The sequence below is a fragment of the Lathamus discolor genome, chromosome 3, assembly GCF_037157495.1.
Source record: "Lathamus discolor isolate bLatDis1 chromosome 3, bLatDis1.hap1, whole genome shotgun sequence".
Taxonomy (NCBI): domain Eukaryota; kingdom Metazoa; phylum Chordata; class Aves; order Psittaciformes; family Psittacidae; genus Lathamus; species Lathamus discolor.
Genome location: NC_088886.1, coordinates 73829271 through 73847052, shown reverse-complemented (window position 1 = coordinate 73847052; position 17782 = coordinate 73829271). Strand labels below are relative to the sequence as shown.

The following is a 17782-nucleotide window of genomic DNA, read 5'->3' as shown; positions in this document are numbered from 1 at the left end:
GAGAACCACATGACGAAAGGTGTGAAATGCTGGGGGTGGGGCAGGAACTCTGGAGATTTGTCTATTTTTTTTTTTGCCTGCCAAAGTACCCATTTTAGATGTTTCCACCCAATGTGTTAGAAACACACTGAGCTGAGTACTGCTGTGATTTTTGGATTCTATAAAAATGAACAGCACTTCCATGATTTGTATTCTCAGGCATTTGGGAATCATCACAAGAATGTCAGGTATTTATGTGTTTTTAAAAGCCATTTTTACTCTCAACTCTGCTACACAACATGCAAACAGCATTGGCAGAACACCCCCATTTCACATTCTGAACAGAGGCATATAAGGCCACAGTCCAGCAGAGCACTGGGAACAAGCAGCAATACTGACCAGTGGAACCTCCAAGTGCCTAAGGTGAAATGCATGCTTGAAGTGCTTTGCTGGATCACTGCCCAGTGCCACAAAGTTGTCCTGTGCATCCAAGGCAGATACAGAACTGGCAAAGAATAAAGAAGTGCCTATGAACTTTGTCACTACTTGGAATCACATGAACCCAGCCCCATATTACATGCTTGGAAAAAGGGGGCAGGTGGCAAGGCTGTGCTTGGAGCAATGCATGCATCTAGAACTCCACCCTGCAGGAGCTGGTTTGCTGCCAGCCACACAGGCCAATATTGAAGGCACTTGGCGACTGCAGACCTGCCCGTCTGTGTCAGCATATGTCACTATCTGCAATCTATAGATTCAAAGCTTCTCCCCACAGTGTATTCAAGGCAAAATGTTAGAAGTTTGATGACTTTAAGATGAGCTGTTACACAACCCTGAAAAGCTGAATTAGGAAGGAGAAAACCATGATAGAGGGATATATACTGTAAAGTTTTCCCCATAAACCTAATGTGAAGGCTGGTTTTGTAACAGTCAAGATTGTGTCACATAGATGAGGTCTGTAAAAAAACATAAGGATAGCTGGGATATTCAGAGCATCCTAGCAAAGGAGATAAAGGCTACCACCTCAGGCACTTGTAGAGGAAGATGCATTGCTCTCCGTCACTTTGCAGGACACAGAGCAGTGTCTGAATCTAAACAGCCTTTCATGCTCCCCTGTATGCAGCATGGGCAAACCTGAGGCACCACACAGCTTGGAGCAAGGCATGTTCTGTTTATGAAATATTTATCTCAGAAGTCCTTCCGGTAAAGTCTGTTTCCCAGACAGTGTGTTCAAGGCAGCAACTAGATAAAGGGCTGTGGCTTTATTTGCCTCAGTGTTAAACTACATCATCTGTAAATGGAGAATTTTACTGAGTGGAGCAGGGATAATTAGCCAGGATCAGAGGAAGAAGCCATTTGCTCACAAAGTGTCTGAGGAACCAGAAATTAAACTCTGTACTTCATTTAGAAGGAAATGTAGTGTTCATATGATCAGCCTGTGACTGCAGGGAGAGTGGAAAGGCAGCCTTCCTTCAACCCAGGCCAAGGACAAAGGAATACTGCGGCTGTTGGTAAGCAGAGTAAACAACATTTGTTCCCCAGTTGTCTGTTGCCTGGCAACCAAAGCTCCCTGTACAGTTTTAACTGATCAATGAGTCCTGCAAATGAGGAGGCATAATGATGCTCTCTTCAAAGCCTGTCTGAAGCTTCATCTCCATGGCAACCACCAGAACCAGCCTGACAAATCGATCACCTGATTCTGTCCTCTTACAAGGCTGCTTATTTTTTTATGGCGGTGCACTCTGAGCAGTAGTGTTCACACATAGAAAGGCAGTTCTGTCCCCAACTTCAGTTTTACTGGCTCACATTAATACAAATTAAATAAAGACCCAGAACTAACAGTAGCCTTGATACAAAACCCTTAGGGAAGCCTCCTGATGGGATCAGAGTCTTAAAGTGAAAGGGTGCACTAAAGCCCTTTTCGAGAAATCAGAGCCTTTCCTAGATTATACCCAAAACCCACTCCATCCCACATTTCTTCTGTCACGGTAATGAAGCAATTTCATAAAACACTGCAGTGCTTTGGATATGACATTTCCCAAAAGAGACAAACAACTGGACCAAAATTTTCAGGAGGGGTTTAAATGACACTCCTAAATCCATAAGGACCTAAAAATACAGCTAGGGTTCCCTCCCTCTCCACCCCCTGAAAACACTCATCAGCTTCACTTACTTTATGGCACTACTGAGAGTCCATCATTACTGAAAATCTGGTTCTGTCTTTCTGTGCACAAATCTAGATTAAAAGATGTTAATTTATCAGCACCATGCTGGAAAAGCATGGCCTGAGCTCTGCAGGGAAAGCTGGGAGGAAGTATGCGTGGCTGCACTTCTTCATTAGTCTGTTCCTTTGGCCCAGTATTCTAAAGCAAGCTAAGCAGCAGGATGCAGAGAAGGCATAATAAGGGCAGTGGAGAGAGACGTGCAAAATCCTTTGCTAAAGGAAGCTTGACCAGAAGGAAGCCAGAAATCATACCAGTTGCCTGAGACTGAATCCAAGCTCCAATGGAGTGTTGAACCTGCACCTTATATCTTAGTGTCTTTGATTAAAAGAAGCTAACATATTAGAAAAAAATCAAAGAAACTACTCCAACTGACCAGCTAGAGACTTCTCCAATGAAACTGACATTGAATATCATGTGTCATCATCTTGTTCATCACCCAGAACTGAGATTTGTTGAATTGAGATAAACACTCAGCACCCTTGGTGTGTATGGACAACAGCAGATTCAAGACAAAGGACTTTCGTGACCTCCACCATTGAGTCACACCAGCCTAACTTTCTGCTGAAGGGATTGGTACCTGGGGTGTGCAGTACTTCTCTCCTGAGAGGTTTGGGAGGATACGCTTCCATCCAAGGAGTTTCCACGATGACATGCTGAAAAAGTGGCTTTTGGAGGTACAGAATCTGGCTGGGTTGTCTCACAGACCACCTGTAGTCCCTTTGGATAGTTTTAATAAAAGGAAATAGGTATATAAATATATTTATCTCTTCCATATTAGTTTTCTTACTGCAATTTGTACTTGGACATGACTATTACTTATACCATAATACCATGGTAATACCAGGAAGAGACTGATCAAGCCTGGAGCTTCTCAGTACTAGGCATTGTACAGGCACAGGGTAAGATAGGGCTCTTACCCAAGAAAATACGTAAGACAGAATAAGGCCAAGGAGATCCTGAGAAGTATACCCCATACCCATTGGCTGCACTGCAGACAGGGTTATGAGCATTCAGAAGAACTGTGAAGAACGGTTAACTTCTGGAGATGCAATACTTCAGGATGGTAACTCCAAGGGCTGTTTCAATATTAATTTCCCCCCTCCCTCAGCTCCTTATTCAAGCTTGTCTAACCTTAGCATAAAACTTACCTCAGTATGTCCACTGTCCAGATTAGGGGATTCACAGGTCACACTCTGATTGTTGGTGGGAGAACTTCTCTTAGCTGAGAAAAGGCAGCAAAGGAGGACATTTCAGGAATCACCTCTAATATTAAAACATACCACTGAAAGCATAAACCATAAAAAAAAACCAAACCCAAAGCAGCATCTTTCTGCTCCTGACTTCCTAGGCATTAGCCACAGCCATATAAAGAACTGATTTAATTTTTGCACAATCCTTTCAGTTTTGTTGTCACCATATTATCCGCTAAAAATCTCTTTTTTTTAATTAAATTTGAATATAGATTTTATCCTAAATCCATTTGGCAACAAATAGTGTTTTCCTATGCATACTAGTGCCTTTTATTTTGGAGCTCTTCCTCCTGTTATTTTTACATACGTTACACTCCTTTTCTAGGTTACATCTCTCAGAATGTATCACAATTTCCAATTTGACAAATGTCTTCGCCACAGGAGACACACGAATGACATGCAGAAAGTTTAATCAGCGATACGCCAGCAGAACAAGGGCATCACAAAGGCCAGGATGACAACCCTTGAAATCCTGTCACATATCAAGCTGTTCAGATGTGACTCAGTATCAGACTGACTCCAAACAAAACAATTTGTATCTTCTTCAGTAGAATTTTTTAATTTGTTGTTTGAAGGAAAATTTAAGTAGATGAAAATTTTTTGACCCAATTTGAGACAACAAAATCTTAGTTGATATAAAGAACCTTGTTCCAATTTCTATTCCTGTTTGCTGAAAACATTTTCAAAACATAACAGAGTATTTTCATTTCACTTCACACCTGAAATTGTTCTTTAGGGATTTACTGACCACGATCCAGACCTATGGAAAAAAATACCAACAGACAAAGAAAACTTTCCAGGGCTGAAATCCTGTTTTTTGAATTCCAGAAATTGAAGCAAAGGGAGGAACAGCTAGATACCAGAGACAGGCTTAAATCATTTGAAACACTTGATTCTTTTTCAATTCTGGACTGTCTCAGAGACCTACAAAGCCTTCAAAACAAAATATGACATCCAAAATGACTTGCCACCAGAAAAATCTGATTCGGCAAACTACTGTGAAAATTCCAGCTCCATGCTTTTGAGAGCAAGCAAGCAATGCTACAGCAATAAGCCTAGCAATTCACTGGGTTTCAATTTCAATTCACTACCTTGTAGGAACTATGCAAAACTATGGTCTAAAAACTTAAAAGCAAAAAGGGGCTTTTAGAACTAGGACAGACACAAAGGCTTGGAAGCCTAAGCACCCAACTCCAGTCTCATTATGGCTGAAGTACGAAGAAAAAGTCACCTCTTCTAGTATGCAAAAGAATTCACAACCCAAGCCTTCTTTGGAGCTTCTTGAAACTTCCTTGTTTAATTTCATAAAATGGTGAAATTCACATTCTAGATAGGAGGAGAAGCTACACTGCCAACTGTGCACTCTTCACTGTTAATTTTTGTCTACTGCCAGCCTGGGAAGGCCTTCCCCACATGTGTCAGGCTGCTAATAGATACTGCTTTTGCCCTTCTTAGCAGCTAAGGAAGATATGGTGAAACAGAGACATGAGGCTGTCAGGAAATGATAACTCTACTGAACAGTTTCTCATTTCCTATTTGTGATTTCTCTCTCATTTCCTATTTAATTCTTATGCAAATGTCAGTTGACTCTGAGGAGGAACAACTTTAAACTACTCTCAAAAATTTGACTATTTCCTGCAGGATCAACATACTCCTCCAAATACGATGGCCACAGACATAAGGCATCATCAGACAAAGGAAAGGCTTCTCAGCTCTCAGGAGCCACATTACCACAGCAAAGTCACAGACCTGTAACGATGTTCCTGATTGGTTTTACAAGGGCATTGAAGGCAGAAACTTCAGGCTGCCTGTGTTCCCACATAGGCTGCCAAATAACAAGGCCACTAGCCAAGCGAAACGTCAGGTCTGACTCCTAGGAAGACAAACAGAAATTGTATCACACAAACTTACACAAAAGAATTTTGTTTCCAGTCTAAAAGGACTGTCATATCTCTGATGCACAGGTCTTACGAGAAATGAGTGATTCCATGTGCAGTTCTGAGGTCAGTATATGCTAATGAAAGGGCCACTGACACTGTTCATCAGGCATTAATACATTTCAAGTATCACTATTAAAAAACAATAGGGAAATCTCAATGGAAAAATATACAAGAGGCTTTTTCCAAATAAAAATGCTATACTAGCTATGAACCCTTTTTTTTCTAGGACATTAAGTTGTAAAAGGCCATTACTGTATCACTGAGCATCCCTTCTGACCATATATAACCACAGTATTCAATCTCAACATTAGGATTTACACTCTGACACTTGAACCTCTTGCCCCAAAAGAATAAGAATACTAAATATTAAAACATTCCTTAGAAATTGAGTTTGATTACAAATTTTCTGTCATTTTTGTTTGAGTACAAATTATTCTGAAATAGCAGTATACAATAATGTCATTATTATTTGCACTGTTAGTACCCGAGCGTTTATGTATGCAAGTAGCTGAAATCATGTTAATTAGTACACAAGTAAATCTTAGGGGGATCAAGGTACAGGTATGCACTTACTTGATCTACATTAGGAGACACTGCTGTTGGTATAGTCCAGCTATCCCCACAAAGCAAACATGGTAACAGCAGTTCTGGCAGCAGAATTACAGCTGCACCATCATTTCCTGTTGACATAGCTCCACATGTCTCATAGCTAAAAGAAGAGCTGAAGGTGCCTGCTTGTAGCTCTCCATCCAGCCCTTCTATTCCCCACTTTTCATTAGTGTCATCTCATCCTGACGAGCTCACAAGCCTTGTTATAAACTAGGCTTGGTTTTAATTACTATTTTTACTATGGAGCACATTGCAAAGCTTTTGGATGTAGTAGCAGTAACGAGTTGCGTTTTTACTTTGCACTGCTAGCTTTTGGTGTCATGCCAACACAGTTGTTAAGTTAAAGGATTACATGCATCCCCTTCAGCTTCCAAAAGCCTCATTTAAAAACTCAGTGCTAAATACTCAAGATCCTCTCAGAAGTTAGAATTCCATCATCTAGGTTGGCCTCTGCAAATACATATCATCTTCCTTGAGCCCATGCATTACTTTGGTTGTCTGATCATACCAGTACTCTTCCTGAGACCTCTACCTCTGTGAAACACAGAGGGGACAACGGTGACTTAGTGAGTCAGTTACATGCCTCATTTACCTCACCATTTTTGAGCTCTGCTTTGGTGAGATCTCTCAGAGATCTCAGAGATTTTCAAGGTAGACAGGAGATATTGTTATTAATCCCATCTTCTAAATGGGAAACTATATCCCAGAAAGATTAATATTAAAAAAATGGAAACCTGATCTCTAACAGCTGGGTTCTACTTCCAGTTTCATTTAATTTATTCAAAGGGCAGCCCACATTTGTATGTGTAGCAATGGGAAGAATTCAGCATTTCTTCCTGTCATGGCCCTGCAGCTTACAGTGAACTAGTAAACAAGTATGAAAAATTTGGGCTAAATGAATTGAGCCGTACTGCACAGGAACTTAACAGCAGAAGCAGGGAAAAAAACCTAGCTCTCCAGACCTGCTTTCACCTGCCTTAACCAAGATTACCTTTTATTTCCTGTACTTTCTTATTCAACTGTTGCAGCACACAAGGCAGGATTCAAAGAGTTAACAGCCTCCATCACTTTATGACTTTACAGACCTTTCCCAAACACCTACTCTCCAGAGCCAGTTTCTATTCTGAGGCCCAGCTGGAAATGTAAAGGCAGCCCTCCAGAGAGGCTGAAGACAAGAGGCAGGAGCCCGAGCATGCTCCTCATCACACCCCTCTGCAAAGCCCAATGCACTAAGCCCAAAACCAATAGAGGGACCTCAGCAGACAGGAAGCCTGAAGCCTGCTTCCAACTTCAGAACAAAGGAATGCTCAATTGCCCGCTGCCATGCTTGTACCAATATCATGCATTCCTGGTAATTAGCATAAAGATGATTAGTAATGACAATAATAAATCCCAATGGCAGCCCCATGGTGGAATCCCTGAAAAACTAGCAAGGCCCTTCTAACCAGTGGCTGAGAATCACAGGAGCAAGCTAAAGCTCACAATCTTTTCTGCAAGTTCCAGCATCCCAAAGACTTCACAAGGGCCACAGATCTTTGTCATTCCAGAGGGATTAAAATGGCTCACTTCAGATTTATTGCCTTTGTGTCTGCCTGATGCTGCAGTGATTGTTCATGTCACTGGAAGTATTTCTTCCTGATGGCAGTGGTATTCCGCCAGCTTATTAAAATATTTCTAGTGGTCTCCCAGTGTGTAGGCTGAATTAAATAACAATCTCAAAGGCAAAATCATTCTTTTCTGGCTCAGAGCTGTCTCTGCACATGTACCCCATCAGTGTTCCACTTACTTTAATCCTGTGAACAAGGGGAGCAAAGAGGAACACAAAAAGCTCCACTGTGGCCATTGAGTTCTGGAAGAACTTCCTTCTGTTATTTTCCTCCTCATCATTCGTGGTGATGGGCCGGGGATGTCCTGGTGATCCTTGATTTTCAGCCTGGTGGATAAAGGCGCTACTGCTCCCTCCCCAACTAGAGCCTCTGTCTCCTCCAAATCTGTCATTGCTGCAGTCCTGAGGGGCCTCCAGCAGCATCCAGTGAAGTGTGTGTAGAAGCTTTGTTTCAGCTACTCCAAGCTTATCCTGATGTCCTGGATGGAAAAATGCATCACAGTATCTCACAGGGTTTCCTCTAATGGTACTGCTGAGACTTTCAGAACTGCACAGGAAAAGTGCCCATCCAACTTCCTGATGAGCACTGGAAAATTAAAATTCTATCATTACAAGTATCAACATAGTGTTTCTCTATGTCTGAAACTTCCTAATTCACAAGCCTCCATTTACTTCACAGCATTTGCACTTCAGTCCCTGAAATGTCAGTCGCAAGCTGAATGTGTGGACATAGAGTGGTCCTAAAAGATACAACCTCGACTGTCTTGTCCATTTGACTCTAATAGGTAAGACGAAATGCAAGTGAGCACTGCAAGGTGCTCAAGCTGTGTTCTGTTAATGTTCCCTACTGGCATGTCTCATGAAGCAAATTCCTGCTGAAATCACTGCTGAAACCAGCTAGTCCTACTATCTCTGAAAAATAACTAGCAAATTATTATTGAACTGCTTTGACTCTTCAGCTCATCAGACCATAAGCTTTACTGGGGAAGCTCTCACAGGGTACCCTGCTATAAAGGAGAACAGGTGAAGAAAGGGCAATCCACAGAATTAACTAAGTGGGATTCTAGGATTTAGAACAGGTTGGTACCCTGAGCCTCAATGTGTCATATTTTGACTGTTAACTTCAGGAATGGAAAACCAGACTCACATGAGCACTAACCTAGCTTGTTTCGGTTGGATAGCAACGTGGCAGTGCAGTGCAGTACATGCGGGAGCGCAGCTTGGACGAGTTCCCAGCGAGAAATGCTCTGGATGGCTTCAGAGAGAGCTGGAGAAAGGCCATGCAGCTTGTTCTCTACTAAAACTCTTTCAAAAGACTAAAAGTAAGAACAAAGAAAAAAAAGACACTGTATTATCTATTTCTGCACATACCTTCTAGTACATAGAATGCTCTCTTTTCAAAACCTGTGACCTGTAAGCACAGCTTGTAATACTATTCCTGAAAGACACGCTGTAGCTAAAAGTTCACCAGGCATATGGACATACTTGGCTAAGGAATTAATGGGCCACTCAATATACTTTCTGTAATAAAAACAGAATTAAAGCAAACATCGTGTATATTAGTAAGTGCTGACATCAAGGCAGACTTGCAGTTGTGCTGGGCATTAATCTGGCATGCAGTAATCCTGCTGAAAGTCACAGGAGCTAATGAAGCCTGTATTTGTGGAGCTGAGAGCTGGAGATTCTTTTCACACACAGATGCTCTTTCAGTTTAGTGTAACACAAAGGGCAACCCATTAAAGGTATATAGGCCTTAGGAAATGTTTTCACACCCTGCCACAAAAAATAATCAATGTACAAAATTTTTTGTCGAGCCATGATGTAATGCTTTTGTGAACACTTAAAAGAGCTGATGGCTGCAGCAAGTTCATTATTTCCACCTCAAGCCACACAAAATAAGACTATCTGCCTTTGAAATCCCTAAGGAAGTTTCTTATTGCTAGTTGCTCCAACCGTTTCGGTAAGTTGTTCCTCTGTTCAGACACAAAGATCTCATTATAGGTCACAAAAGCAGTTATATTCCTTCAGTGAAGTTCCTAAAGAGAAGAAATACGTTACTGACAATGCACATCCTTGCCATATACCAGTTTAGCCTCCTGGCTACCCATTTGGTCACAAGCTGTTAAATCAATTTTATCAAGCTCTGGGCTTGATAACAAGTAACTGTTGGCATTCACTGCCAAATGGATGCTTCAAATGCCCTCACTCCAGGTTCATAAAGCTTATCCTTCAACACCAGTCATACTGATTTTTCCTGTAAAACTGGGGTGGGGTGTTAATAAGAATAGATTTCATTGTAAAAGAAGAAAAGCGGACAGGGCAGCAGCCATGACCCAGCTCTCCTATCTGACCAGTCACTCCCAGGCATGGCATGCTAACCTGTGCTAGTATGTACTCTTTTGCATACCCCAGCAGCTCAGCACACTTGTTTCAAGTGACGGCCACATTTGCTACTGCGGACAGACATGAGCTCCTCTATTGAGGGGCAGGATGCCCTAATGCAGGCATAGTGTTGCACTGTTATGGTTTTACAGCATTCCCATAACAGCTCCAATCTGGCCAACATGGAGGAGGAGAAACACACATCTATCTGTACTTACCAATAGCACCAGGCATAGACAAAGAGGTGGTGAGATAGACTATATGATTTATCCAAATGTATTTGGGGGGTATCCAGAACTTAGTGTGCTTATAGCAGACTAAGCCATTTAGCAACACAAATTGAATCTGAGGAAATACTGGCAATAAACATCAAAGCTGCCAACAACCATTACATGTGTATAGAGTCACACTGTCCACCTACTAGAACCCCCAGGTTCCAGTCAGCAAACTCAACAGACTCCCTTTGTGGAGCAATGGCTGAAATTGGAGGGCATTAGTTGCAATACACGGACAAAATCACTGGCTTCCTGAGGATTAGTCAAAAATAACGTGCCATGGATTAGGCTGGCAGCAATGTGTATTTCTTAACACTAGGATCGGATAATATATTTACCAGGGAAAGGGTGCTTCAAATCACCCTTCACAGCAATCTGCTGGGAACCACATTGTCTGTAGAAAGAAATAGTCTTCTGCCATTCTTCCTATCAGTCCAGGAATAGCGGGAACACGAAGACATGGCTCTCAGGAGTGCCAGATGAGCTGAAGGCACCCTCCAGAGAAACAGCCCTAGAACAGAGCCCAGTGCTTAGCCTACTGTATGTACAGCAGGACCCTGGCAGAGACACAGAGAAACTATTAGTGCTTTCTGAACCAGGCTTCTGTCCTTGGAGGGAAGTTTACTGCCCTGTTCTTCCAAAGTTCAGGCTGCATCATGGTGGAAAGCAGAGACCATTGCTAAAGTCACTTCAGACTGGAAAGAACTTGAAATGCAGGTAGGAAGTATTATCAGTCTGAGGAAGGTCCTTTGAGTAGGGAAGAGTTCCTAGAAATATCTAAAACATTAATCTAGGGGTTCATAACACAGAGGTGGTAAGGCTTCATTGTTCACTAAACATAGTAATAGTACTAACAGTGAAAAGCAATGAAACACAGATGCCAAGCACTTTATTTACAGAAAATTCCCATGTTCAGAAAAAAATCAATTTTCTGCAATCACATCCATTGGCTAGATAAAATAAAGGTGGCATGTTTTTAAGATCTGTTCCTTATCTGTCCTTTGATCATTCATAACAACAAAACATATTACATTTGCGAAAAACAAGTGAAAAAAGAAAAAACAGAAAAGAGGTAAACTGAATTCATAGGATATTCCCGGAAACGTTTGGGTTCTTCCATGCCCAGTGCAATCCAGAGTAAAAGAATTTAAAACATATCCTTGAGTCCACTTATCCTCACTGAAAAAAATGCATTGGCTTTGTACAGGACTGTTTTCATTCCTGCGGGGTCATTTACAGGTTTCACTCACGCACATTAGCAATGTCATGGTGTCAGGGCAGAACAGCTTCAGAATGGGGAGAAGGAAGAACACTGAGTCCATACTGAGGAATAAGACCATTTAGACAGTGTAAGCCAATGCAGGGTCGGGAGAGGGTATTTATCTCCAGACTAAAGGCTATTTTTCATAGTCCAATTGAAGTCAGTGCAATTGTTCAGGTAAGGAAAACAAGGGCCAGATTTTCCCTCAAGTATTACGGCATAAAGCAAAGCCCTAAGCAGCAATGAAATCTGCTCTTGCAGACCAGACGCTGTTCTCATTGAATCTAGGCCTCCAGCATCTGCTTCCTCAATGCACAATATGCAGCAAGCTCTACTGCAGCAAGTTTAGAGCCAAGAATAATAATAGAATGCTGCACAATGTTGTGTCATATGCATTGTCAGACAGTTAACAGCCTATAGACATGCCTAGAACAATTCTGGCTGGAGAATTTAAAGACAGCTCATATAACAGATGCACAGTATTTTTAGGCATACTAGTCAACACAGTGGTGTTAGATAATCAGCTTGATGTTTCAGAAGACAAGCCAGCTACCTGTCAAGTTCCAGAAACCCCGTCTCACCCATGCACGCTGCACTCTGCTACCCCACTGGATACTACAGAAGGTATTTTGATGTGAGCAAACACTCCAATGCACTCCAGTGCATTGTCAGGGATAGGAAACTGGTAAGTAAAAGAAGATGGCAGATGCAGCAGCTCAGGCTGTATCCCATCAATTGCTCAGAACTATGCCCACCTTTGAAAGCCTTCTACCATAATTTAATGATTATGTTAAGGATTAGAGGAGAGTCAAGTTCTCCTTCATCTAAGAGATGGAAATGGATTGGTCACTCATTAAATGCATTTTTCCAGAGCCTCCTTTCCTTTCACAGAATCACAGAATCCCAAGGGTTGGAAGGGACCTAAAAAGATCATCTAGTCCAACCCCCCTGCAAGAGCAGGGTAACCTACAGTACATCACACAGGAACTTGTCCAGGCGGGCCTTGAATATCTCCAGTGTAGGAGACTCCACAACCCCCCTGGGCAACCTGTTCCAGTGCTCTGTCACTCTTACAGTAAAGAAGTTCTTCCTGATGTTAACGTGGAACTTCCTATGTTCCAGTTTACACCCATTGCCCCTTGTCCTATCACTGGATATCACTGAAAAAAGCCTAGCTCCATCACCCTGACACCTACCCTTCACATATTTGTAAACATTGATGAGGTCACCCCTCAGTCTCCTCTTCTCCAAGCTAAAGAGACCCAGCTCCCTCAGCCTCTCCTCATAAGGGAGATGTTCCACTCCCTTAATCATCTTTGTGGCTCTGCGCTGGACTCCTTCAAGCAATTCCCTGTCCTTCTTGAACAGAGGGGCCCAGAACTGGACGCAATATTCCAGATGCGGCCTCACCAAGGCTGAGTAGAGGGGGAGGAGAACCTCTCTTGACCTACTAACCACTCCCTTTCTAATGCACCCTAAGATGCCATTTGCCTTCTTGGCCACAAGAGCACATTGCTGGCTCATGGTCATCCTCCTGTCCACCAGGACCCCCAGGTCCCTTTCCCCTTCACTACTTTCCAGCAGGTCAACCCCCAACCTGTACTGGTACATGGGGTTGTTCTTCCCCAGATGCAAGACTCTACACTTGCCCTTGTTAAATTTCATCAAGTTTCTCCCCGCCCAACTCTCCAGCCTGTCCAGGTCTCGCTGAATGGCAGCACAGTCCTCTGGTGTGTCAGCCACTCCTCCCAGTTTTGTGTCATCAGCAAACTTGCTGAGGGTGCACTCAGTTCCCTCATCCAGGTCATTGATGAAAATATTAAACAGCACCGGTCCCAGCACCGACCCCTGAGGAACTCCACTAGTCACAGACCTCCAGCTAGATTCTGCGCCATTGACCACAACTCTCTGCCTTCTTCCTTTCAACCAGTTCTCGATCCACCTCACTACTTGCTCATCAAGCCCACACTTCCTTAGCTTATCTATGAGGATGCTGTGGGAGACAGTATCAAATGCCTTACTGAAATCAAGAAAAACTACATCTACCGCTCTACCATCATCCCTCCACCTAGTCACTTCCTCATAGAAGGCTATAAGGTTGGTCATACATGACTTCCCCCTCATAAAACCATGTTGGCTGTTCTTAATGACCCCCTCATCCTTGATATGCCTAGTGATGGAGTCAAGAATAAGTTGTTCCATCATCTTTCCAGGGATGGAGGTAAGGCTGACCGGTCGGCTGAAGCATGTGATTTATGCTGTCTTGCAGATCAGGTTATTTTTTTGTTGTTGTTTGGTTGTTGTTACCTGGTTGGTTGGTGGCTTTTTGCTTTGTTTGGGCTTTCTGTTTTGTTTTTACACTTAGTAAATTCTGATATGTGCTCATAAAAGAAAGGTGCTTTAGAATCAGCCTGGGGGACACAGAGGAAGACCTGATGCCAACAGCACAGCATGAAGCACAAGGCAGTCACAGACAGATAGGTACCTCATGGGGAACACAGAGAAGGAAGCTGTATTCCTCTGCCCAACAGAGACAGACATTAGCTCACAGACAGGCCACAGCCTCAGACAGTAGGTACTTTGAGGCATGGCTCCTGCACACTGCTGAGGCTCCTGGTAAAGTTCATAAGGCAACAAAATCCATTTTCTACACAAGTTATAAACCTGATATAAAATGGTAAAAACCAGTGATAATGCCTTTTGCTTCATCTGCCAAAACTACAGTTCATTTTATTTACCAACACAGTAAGCCAGCAGCCCTGTATATCAGTATTTGGCATCTAGCAAGAACCCTGAAAGATTTATGGATTTCTTAGAAGAAAATTAGTCAGTAGCAACTAGGGCTTCACCAGCTTAATATCTTGTGAGGAGGAAGTCAGAAAATTGCTGCAGAGAGACCTAAGTACTTTAAACTATTAAGATACATGTCCAGACCAAGTTTTTCCAGTCTGTCAAGTCTGGCTGCAACTGCTTAATGTACTTTAAGTCATCCAAAGATCAGCAACAGTTCAAGGAACTCTGAAATTCCCTAGACACCCATCTTACTTTAACTTGCTGCATGCCTTCCTTTTCTCTTCCATTTAGACAAGTGGATTGATGTTTCATTTGAAATACAGTTAGAAATAAGAGTTAATAGTATCTACATAATAACCGTTCTTTAATTATGCTGCTAAGACATGCTCCCTCTGTTTTCCAGCAGAACTCCCTCCAGCAGAGGAGGTATTTTCATCTTGCACAATGGTAAAGGTACTGTTTAAAGCCTGTCAGTAATATTCAGATTTTCAATATTTTAAATCTGAAAGAACTCCAGTGATTGCAGACTGAAATTACATCAATCTAATCTGAAAGGACATACACAAGACGAACTGCAAGTTTAGACCCAGACTGTCATAGCTCAGTCTTCTCATACCATTATTTACTTAATTACTAATTAGTTCAATTAATAATATCCAAATCAATTTATTTTTGATGTGTCTAGAGATGCACATGATATCCAAATTCTCTAGATGGGAAACAACTTCAAATCCTTCATGTGATTAAAAGTTCAAAATTAAGTTGAATAGACTAATACACTTCTGGTGTAAGCCGAGAAGCTTCTGATCAGCCACCATGGTCAGATCAAGTTGCATGAAAAGTTAGTTACTCATAAGAGTTGAAAAAGAGAAACATGTACATACCACACAGGATGCTTCATATTGTTTCCCCAGTTTAGGTCTTAAAAATGCACTGAAGGAAAGGAGAAAAAGTGTTAGAGATCCAATACCTCAAGTGTAGATTTTGCTTAGTTATTTTTCTCATGTCAGAAGGTTAGCAAAAGGCTTAGAAATTTAATGTAAAGGAAGTCATAAGGCCATAATTAATGTTCAGATACCTGTTGATGACATCTGACAAAATGCCATTACCTTTTCTAGAAGGCGAAAGTACCCGCACTGATATTCCAAGAGGCAGTTAATCCACCCTCAAGAAAAGTCCTGTTCCCCATGAATAAAATCTTCCCCCAGCAGTTTTCAGCCATTTTACCCCAGTGAAAGATTTTCAACATATTCCATTTAAAATGTGTTAAAAATTGCTGAACTTCCCCTTGCCTCTGCTTTAAGCAAGAGCTCCATTTGCCAGTTTAGCATTATGTATTTTCCTCCACAGTTACTGATGTGGAAAGCTTATGACAAAATGCAGGCCTGTACCCTAGAGGTAGAGAACACCCACCCTCTGCTATCACTCCCCTCCAGAATGGGATCAGAGTTAAATATTTAAAAAAGCAAATAATCAGGTCACCTTATTACAGCATTATCTTGGGGTGGTTTTTTTTTTTAGGACACAAAAGGTGGAATAAAGGGATTTTGTGACTGAGGCCTTAAATTAGAGCCACAACCTTCAAACCTTCCAACCTCCCCCTCAGCTCCCACAATGTTTTCAGTTTAGAATTCTTTTAAGACAGGAGACAGACAGGATTCACAGGGAACATACAGCCCCAGCCATGCATTCAGCCTGCCTCTTACACATCATTACTTTCCAACCCAATGAAATAAGGTGAGACTTTGACGTATCTGTTTGCATGCTGACCTCTCAAAGCATAGATTACAGTTCCAGGATGGCTGCAAATACAGACACAAGCAAATACACATACAAGCAAAGCCGCAAGTCTGGTGCAGCACTGAGGGATGCTGCTTCTGGTACCAAAGCTCCAGAAGTCCTCTTAAAAGTGTGGGGAGGGAGAGAACCGGAAAAGAGGGTACAGGGGACAGTGAGGAGGGGAAAAGTGCATAGACACATACACATTGATGTTTTAAAGTCATATCAAGAAGCTGCCTGGGACTGCCACTAGGTTAAGCTGCCTCCAGTCCTTCCCCCATACCCGATATACACAGATCTCTCTATATACTGACTGCAAAGGGAACAGCTTATTTCATGCCTTCATGTTGCAGCTGCAATAACTGCTTCCTCCCTGCCACTGGGCAGCAGCTGGCCCGGCCTCCCCCTCCCCCTTCCACTGCCCTGTTGCAGCTATATCCCAAGTATCCAGGGCTTGCTGCTCTCACCTGGTTTGCCTCCAGAGGAAGGTCTGGATGGGCAGAGGGATGCCACGGCCGCTCTCCTGCTCCTGGCCCTCTGAGCTTTTCCTTTTCACCATGGTGCTGATGATAACTGCTGCTGTGAGCCAGTCTTAGCAGACGTACCAGTCGGGATCTCCCATGGCTGCCTCTTCGCTCTCCGCAACTCTTTACCCTCTTCCCTTCATCCTCCGCAGCCCACCCGCTCCCTCCCCTCTTACACCTCCCTTCAGCTTTGCTGGTGCAAAATGGCTGCAGAAGGCAGGGAGGAAATTAGGGGAGCGAAGATGTCCGCGTCCCTCTGCTTCCTCCCTGCCTTCAGCACCTCCCTCTGTGGACAGCTCCAGCACGGAGCGCCGCGCCGGCAAGCGGCGACGGGGGAGGGCGGGTGGCTGGCGCGGGGGACGGCGGCACCACCCCGGCCCGGCCCGGGCTACCTGCAAAACTTCAGCGCCTGGGGAGAGAAGCGGGGCTGCTCCCCCAAGCACCGGAGCAGCCGCGCTCCTTCTGCCTCTTCCCTCCCTCGGGCGCGGTGCTCACCGCGGGAAAGTTTCGAGGCCACGCCAACCCGCAGCGAGAGGAAGACGCAAAGCAGCCGAGAAACGGGCAGGACAGGAGAGGGACTACCCCTCTTCCTCTTTCCCTCCCTCGCCGCCCGCTTGCGGCAGGCAGAAGTTCAAATGCGCTGCTCCTGTAAATCGGGTGGAGCTTGGTCCAGCTTCTCCACAGCCTCAGAGGAGCAGAATCGAGATGGCTGAAAAAGCTGGGGGTGGTGAGGAGTTCATTAGTCATTTATAAGGCCAGGTTCCCTTGCTTGGGGATCTACAACGGCAAGAGCCCTCAAAGCGTCTGATGCAGCATGGAGCAAGGCTGTTAAGTGGGGAAATAATCGTTTATCTTCAGAGTGGGGAGAGAAAGGAAGCCAGTAACTGAAAGTAAAGATTGGTGGTAGGAGCAAGGGAAATTTGGGTAGTTATTCCTTGGGCTTTTCTTACACAGCAAGAGTTGAGACAAACAGTGGTGAAGAGGATGGTGACCACCAAAGCAGATTTACTTGTGTTTCCAACTAGACACCAGACTGATTTGACTAATATAAAGATATATTTGAGTCAGGTTTGCTGGAAATACTTCTCAGTCACTGCTAGATTAGTTCTCCTACCTATCAGACAATAGTATATTACTACAAATATTTAACAGAATATAACAA

General features: G+C 43.2%; 1 protein-coding gene across 3 annotated transcripts in view; it reads right to left on the bottom strand.

Annotated features, from left to right (window-relative positions):
• Positions 1-16655, bottom strand: part of UNC80 (unc-80 homolog, NALCN channel complex subunit) — a 121011-nt gene extending 104356 nt beyond the window's left edge. For all 3 annotated transcript variants that reach the window (XM_065669803.1, XM_065669802.1, XM_065669804.1), the window contains exons 1-7: positions 16564-16655; positions 15202-15250; positions 8766-8922; positions 7787-8085; positions 5201-5324; positions 3350-3423; positions 2779-2918 (exon numbers count right to left, since the gene is read on the bottom strand). In XM_065669803.1, the coding sequence (XP_065525875.1) occupies positions 2779-2918; positions 3350-3423; positions 5201-5324; positions 7787-8085; positions 8766-8922; positions 15202-15250; positions 16564-16655 (935 nt within the window). The remainder of the gene's footprint in view (positions 1-2778; positions 2919-3349; positions 3424-5200; positions 5325-7786; positions 8086-8765; positions 8923-15201; positions 15251-16563) is intronic.
• Between the last annotated feature and the right edge of the window lie 1127 nt (positions 16656-17782).